This window comes from Miniopterus schreibersii, assembly GCF_964146895.1.
Source record: "Miniopterus schreibersii genome assembly, chromosome: 16".
Taxonomy (NCBI): Eukaryota; Metazoa; Chordata; class Mammalia; order Chiroptera; family Miniopteridae; genus Miniopterus; species Miniopterus schreibersii.
The window spans coordinates 21,922,422-21,929,740 of NC_138116.1; the positions used below are offsets into that span (position 1 = coordinate 21,922,422).

The 7,319-nt window shown below is 41.9% G+C and overlaps 1 protein-coding gene across 1 annotated transcript; it reads right to left on the reverse strand.

The window, feature by feature from the left end:
- Positions 1 to 293: 293 nt before the first annotated feature.
- On the reverse strand, positions 294 to 6,581 carry KRT25 (keratin 25; the record flags this gene model as incomplete). Its single annotated transcript, XM_081160973.1, has 8 exons — positions 294 to 872; positions 1,697 to 1,764; positions 2,117 to 2,334; positions 2,695 to 2,820; positions 2,900 to 3,061; positions 5,202 to 5,358; positions 5,761 to 5,843; positions 6,153 to 6,581. The coding sequence occupies 8 exons, from the start codon at positions 6,579 to 6,581 to the stop codon at positions 763 to 765; spliced, it is 1,353 nt and encodes a 450-aa protein (XP_081017099.1). The 3' UTR covers positions 294 to 762.
- Positions 6,582 to 7,319: the final 738 nt, after the last annotated feature.

The window sequence follows — 7,319 nt, forward strand, 5'->3', positions numbered from 1 at the left end:
TCTGAATTTGTCTCATTTGGAATTGTTGGGAAAGCCTCATGAAAATTTAGATGGAAATGTTAATTTTTAAACATGGACACAGACAATAGTGCAGTGAAGGCCTGGGGTGGGGAGTGGGTGCGGGGTAGAAGGGGGTCAATAGGGAAAAAAGGAGACCTCTGTAATTCTTTCAACAATAAAGATAAATTTAAAAAAAGTTTTTATATAAATTTAGAGCTGTTAGGTGTTCATATATCTGTACCACAGACACAGACATTTTACGTGCAAGACAAGAAATACCATCAGTGATAACTTGCTGAAGGAAGAGAGTTTATTGAACACAAAGAACTGACAACATTTTCTATAAGGTAATCAAATGAGTCATCGCATTTGCATGTGACATTCTTCCAGACGAGTGGGGAGATACCACTATTGATTGCTAGAGATTATGTTTCAGTAACAGAAAGACAAAGGGACAGACATTTTTTTTAGACTTGCTCATTTTTTCTGGACAGATATATATAATGCCTTCTCTTCTCGGAAAGTATTTGGCATATGCTAGCTCTTTTTTTTTTTTTTTTTAAATATATCTTTATTGATTTCAGAGAGAGGAAAGGAGAGAGAGAAAGATAGAAACATCAGTGATGAGAGAGTCATTGATCGAGCCCGCAACCCGGGCATGTGCCCTGCCCGGGAATCGAACCCCGATCGCCTGGATCCTAGGTCGACGTTCAACCGCTGAGCCACACGGGTTGGGCCATGTGCTAGCTCTTGTGTCTCAAGTCAATTGCTTTGAGATTTCTCTTCCAGGGAGTGGAGCCTGGTGCTCAGTATTTTGCTGCGTTGGTCTACCTCCTCAAGAACTTTCTTAACCACTATGGCTTTGGTCGGATCTGAAAATTAAAATTTAAAAGGAGATTTTAGAGAGTTGAGAAAAGACAAATAAGATCACAATAGCTAAAATGCGGAAACAACCCGAGAGTCCACCGATGGGTGAATGGATAAAAAACATGGTATAAACATATAAAGGGATATGATTTGGCTCTAAAAAAGGAAGGAACTTCTGATACATGCTACGGCATGGACGAAGCTTGAGGATATTATGCTGAGTGAAATAACTCAGTCACAAACGCTGTATGATTCCGCTTTTATGAAGTGCCTAGAGCAGTGAAATTCATACAGAAAGTAGAATGGTGATTTCCAAGGGCTGAGGAGGAGGGGATGGAGAGTTACTGTTAATGGCTATACAATTTCAGTTTTAGATGTAAAGAGTTCTAGAGATAGATGGTGGTGATGGTGACACAAGAATATGAATGTACATAATGCCACTGAACTGTCCACACAAAAATTGTTAAGATACTGCATTTTATGTTCTGTATATTTTACCACAATAAATTTTTTAAAAGGAATAATAAATTATATCAATGAAAGGAATAATAGGATTTTTATATAGGATGAACTATGCACAAATACTTAGACTCATTTTTTCGTGAATTTTGATTTCTTGATTAGCTAAAAACATGGTGACGTTACTTTGTTCAAAATTTAGAACACATCACTAAAGTTAGACATCTAGCACACACTGATATCTACTACAAATCTTTGTTATATTTATTCTTATATATAATATATAACGTGTATATTCTAATAAAAGCAATCAAGCTGTGCATTGAAAATGAAGTAGTATAGCATAAACGTAGAATTTACTTTTAATTACCTTTGACTTGACTGCCCATGTTTCCAGACCCATAGTCTTTAGACTTGTAACCTCCAGACTTGCAAGCCCTATAAACACATATTGTAGAAAACATCACAAAAGAATGAGCTGGAGAGAACCCCTTCAATTCTAGATTCGCTATTATGTCTTCTTCAGATGTTTGGTGAGCACATTTCAGTGGGTTACCTCTGCTTTAGCCCCGAGAGGTGAGTCTTACATTTTCATACCTTAAATACAGGGCTTGTTGCATTTTGGTTTTATAAGATATTGCTAATGTGTATCTTGGCAGTAGGGTATCACGTTTGATATTTAGAGTCTATGATAATAAATGTGGTCATTATCAGTTTATGTTCACTTCCCAGAGATCTAAGTGTCACGCCCATTTCAGTATATTACTTCTCTGTAAGTTATTTTACCTACCCATCCTCTCCTCCGATGAGGAGGCAGTAGGTCTCGATTTCTTTTTCCAGGAGGACCTTGATGTCCAGGAGCTGCTCGTATTCCAGCTTCTGGCCCTCGGTCTCGGTTCTGACCTGGTGCAGCTGCTCCTCCAGGGCCCCGATCTGAGCCTGGATCTGGGCGAGCTGCGCGCAGTAGTTGCCTTCGGTCTCGGTCAGGGAGCACTCCAGGGAGTGTTTCTGTAGGAAATGATGGAGACACTGAGACAGATTTGCAGATACACAAGCTTGCTTTGCTGTAGTATGACTTTCTCCTCTTGCTCACTTTGCCTATAACCGTTTTAGATTTCACATGGCCACGTGGTTACGAAGACTCTGTGACACTCTTAAAATGAGCAAGTCTTTTCGGTAGAATGAGCTTGAAGACATCGATGTTGCTGTTTTAGCTGTTCTACGTTAAACCCTATTATCTTTGTGTTTTCAGTTAATCGCATAAAATAGCGTATGCATAGCTTCTCAACATGGGTAAGAGCTTTCAAACCAGCTGGCACATATTTAAAATGAGAACCCAGGAGACGGTCAGGAGCTGCCCTTTCCTACCGTGGCTAAGAGAGACTGAAGCTCAATTTCCAGGGTTTGGAGGTTGCGCTTCATCTCGGTCAGCTCGTTGCGGGCGGAGGTCGTGGCTCCCACATCCTCGGAGATCTGCTGCTGCAGCGAGGCGCTCTGAAAGGCAGGAGCGAGGAGCGGGCCTCAGTCGTGTGACACCACCAGGATCCAGCAGGCTCGTGTTCCCAAGACTCACCTTCTCGTTGAACCAGGCCTCGGCGTCCCGGCGGTTCTGCTCGGCCAGCGCCTCGTACTCGGCCCGCATGTTGTTGAGCAGCAGCGTGAGGTCCACCCCGGGCGCCGCGTTCATCTCCACGTTCACGTTGCCCCCGGCCGTGCACTGCAGGACTTGCATTTCCTGCAGGCAGGCAAGTGTGCAGCTCAGCTGTGCAGGGATCTCATAGAAGGTCTGGAAAGCCTAGCTTGGGGAGGGCTCTTAGCATTCACCTGGCCCCGTCTCCCAGGCTGTGCAATGAGCTCCCTCTGCATTTTCTGTTTGCTGCCCAGTGGATGTCTAACTGCCAGTGGCAGGCAACTCTGCCTCAGGAAATAGCCTGTTTCATTCTTGGAGTTTTAATTGTCCCAGGGGCCTTTCTTAGGATGAACCCAATTCCAGCTCCTAAACTGCAGGTCATTGATCGGTTTTACTTCTGCTGCGCAGGAAAAGTCTTAATTCCTTTTCTCAATGAAAGCCCTTGAAATATTTAGAATGAGTGACCCATTAGCTCTGATTCTGCTCATTTATAGCACACATGTCTCCACCGTGATAGGCTGGTCATTATTCCGCTTTGAGACCAGCTTTGAGCTTGTTCTGTGCTCAGCTGTTTCCTGAACACAGCGTGAGCATGATGGTGATGGTGGTGGTGGTGGGGGGACCAAGCCTGAATAACTCTGAACAGTTGAAATAACTATGAATAAATATTTATGTTTATATATTATTTATAATCATACACTTATTTATTTATCATTAGTAAAGGAAGAACATCATCTTCTAAAGAATCCTAGCTGTCTATGGAGCTATTAAGCTTACACTGACATTATAGCGTCTTGATGGTCTTTGGTGTCAAACCAATCTCTACGTGCATTTTGGTTCTGCCCTGCAGTAGCAGGTGAACTTGGGAATGTTGCTTAACTTCAAGTTTCAATTTTCTTATCTGAAAACTGAGGGTAAAAAAAAAATATCCTTCTGTGTGTTGTTGAAAGGTGTGAACTAGTAGTAAGACCAGCAATACTACCTGGCGTGTAAATACGAAATAACTGCTAGTTATTATGATCATTATGGTCATCATAGAGGTTGGAATCAGTTTTGCATATTATTTCATGTTATTCCATCCAAGGCGTGTGCTGTTGGGATGCAATGAGTCAGTTCTAAGATTGTGGATGGCAGCCACCGCTGCTGAGACTGTGTACAACTGAAACAACGTGGGCCAGCTTACGACTTTGCTGCAGGAACCCTCCTCCCCACCCACGTCCCAGGTCCCAGATGGGTCCTGATGACAGTAACGAGGCTTTCTTTCCTCCTTGTACCAAGTCCCTCAGGTGATTCTAGCATTCGTTCCTCCCTGGTGGTCCCCATACCTTCTCCCTCTCTGGGTGGCTTTTTTACTCTGAGGATTTAGGGAAAGTTTCCCCAGTTCAAGCAGAAAAAGAAAACGATAAAAGAATGCATGGAGGTTTGTCTGTGAGTCATTAAAAAAACCAACTGCATTCAATTTGCCAAATGCCGTTCTTCAAATAGTTAGATTTATAAGACAGCTTCATGACTAAGCAAGCAGCATTTTTAGCTTGATCTTCTCCTTTACGCATTTGTCTTGACTATAGAAGTTTTTTAGTGGTTTAAAAACATCAAATTCTTTTTCAAAGAATAAAGATATTCTCAGAAAACAGTGGTTCTGATAGCAATCCCGAAGGTGAGACTGGAGTAGTGGCTGTATGATCCGATTTAGAATCTAGCTTCCCACGGTGACCACTTTGGATGTATACTATTTATTTAAAAGTATAAATTTTGATATAACAGTTTAATTTCAGTCTCATCATTTTTATAAGCCTTACCTATTAAGAATATGTATTAAGTATATATATACTTTTAATGTGTGTATGGAATAAATATTAAAGTGTTTTAAACCTGCCACTGTTATATAGAAATTTAGATCTAGTTTCCTTAGGCTGTCCTTTAAGTATACATCTTTTATCTAATTAGATGTCATCTTTTAAGTATGCCATTTGAACTTAGCTATAATTATCTAGCCAAACACTGCTCTTATAACCCTGATTGGTCTGGAAAACATGATTCTTTTTTTTTCTTCCCATGGGAGACAATGAGAGAGCAAGGGTGAATCTGCACAAACACTTCACCACTTCTAAAGACAGCTCAGGCCTCCTGTCTGTCTGACGGTTCGTTAGGACCAATTTCTGGTTTAAGAAGTCAAGTACATGACCTCCTGTCAAGAAGACAGTGTCTGCAGAGGGATGGCAAAATGTAGACATTCCTCCCTTACCTCCTTATGGTTCTTTTTGAGGTAGGTCATCTCCTCACTCAGGGTTTCGTACTGAATCTCCAGGTCTGTTCTGCACAGGGTTATTTCATCCAGGACCCTGCGCAGCCCATTGACGTCGCTCTCTACGCTCTGGTGAAGAGCCAGCTCATTTTCGTACCTTAAAGAGTGTTAATGATTTTCCAATTTGTCACATGGTTGGAGAAATAGTCACCAATCAATGATCAAATTCTAGAGGTCTGGAATTTTGAGGTGGCAGATTTGGCCACAAGAGACATTTTCAAAGTTTATTGTATGATAATTATCATTTTCTTTATGTCGAGGTATTTCTTTAACAGAGAAAGAAGTAGGGTTATTAAACACTACTTTTATAGCAGTTCATACTTTATGTTTTTATGGCAAAAATTTTAAAAAGGAATACTATTCGGTTTATTTTAAATCCAGGTGTTTTACAGTGCTGCAATACGAGTTGGTAACATTTAATGGAGGGATCAAAAAATAAATTCAATTTAATGCTTCGCATTAATCTCCATGGATTCTTTCACTGTGAGAGGCTACTTACTTGAGCCTGAAGTCATCAGCTGTCAGCCTGGCATTATCGATCTGCAGAACAGCATTAGCATTGCTGGTGGTGGAAGCGATGATCTAGAAACAGGGAGTTCGATTTTTTTAAAAGTAATTTATCACGATCAATTAGAAACACCCAAAAAGTGGTGTTTGTTTAGATTAGGAAATGGAAATAATCAAAATTAACATAGTTACTGGACAGTGACATTTGAAATCATGAGGTTAACCAACTGAATCTACTTAGTGCTTATTTCCAAAGCTAAATCGAAATTCCTTTTAAGAAATTACAGGTAGAGATGATAAACGTTTTTAGTATTCAGTGAGGAGAGAAAAAGGGCATTTAGAGATGGAAGCTCATAAAAATGATTGCGAAGTGTAACTTCTTACCTGACCTTTGAGATCATCGATGATAGGGAAATATCTACTGTAGTCGTGATCAAGACCACGGCAAGAACCAGGCCCAAATTTCTCGTACCAGCCCTTGATCTTCTGCTCTAGGTCCGCGTTGGCCTCCTCCAGAGCACGCACGTTGTCCAGGTAGGAGGCCAGGCGGTCGTTGAGGTTCTGCATGGTCACCTTCTCATTGCCGGAGAGGAGGCCCCCCTCATTCACAGTAAAGCCAGCACAGGAATTGCTGCCGCTGGCGTTTCCTCCCAATGCGCTGCCCCCGAAGGCACAGGAGAAGCCACTTCCAATTCCAGGCATGCTGCAAGCATTTCCAGCCCCAAAGCCGGCTCCCCCACCCGAGAGCCTGACAGATCCTGCGGTGGGACGGGGACAGGCCCTCCTGGAGCCACTGGGAAGTCGGAGAGACATGGTATCCGGGCAAGCGCGCTGCAGAGCTGCTCCTGGGAATGCCACGGTGGGATGCCTTCTCCTCTCAAGTGTTTTTGTTTGCCTTTTATAGACAGTTCTCAAGTGTGTTCTGGATGATATTCTGCCTACACAGAATAAAACATGGCTTGCCAGCCTCAGCAAGTTAGCATAATTGGATGATTTTTCCTAATTAGTAACTGACTTTGCTGGGCTCATTTCTGTAGGAGGGCAGTTGCCCTCAGGTTGGTGGTTATCTGAGAAATGGGTCTGGGTGGAGCAATTTCAGGTTCCTTATTACATTTTAAAATTGTGAGTGAGTCATTCTTTACTTCCCTCCTTAGAAGATAAAACTCATCAGTCCACCTCACCATAAAAATCTGGCGTCATGGTTTTGGGCTATTTATGCCCAGGCAGATTTTGATGATTTTGAAGCTTTTTCTTATTTTATTGTTACAATTCTTCCCACTTAAGTAGAGAACAGAACTGGAATCATGATTTCCCCAACCTGGTCCTTCAATTACCTGTCCTGCCTCCATACTCTCTTGCCCCTGTATCCGAGGGGATCTAACTTCCATTTTGGCTGACGTGTGTCATATTTTGTTGACACTTACTTATGTGTAGGGATAGCTACCTTCTCTTATCCATTTTGGTAATTAGGAACACACCCCTAATTGCAGTTATGAGTTGTGGGAGTTTGGAAGGACATTAACTTATTTCCTGACCCAGCAAAATTTGAAA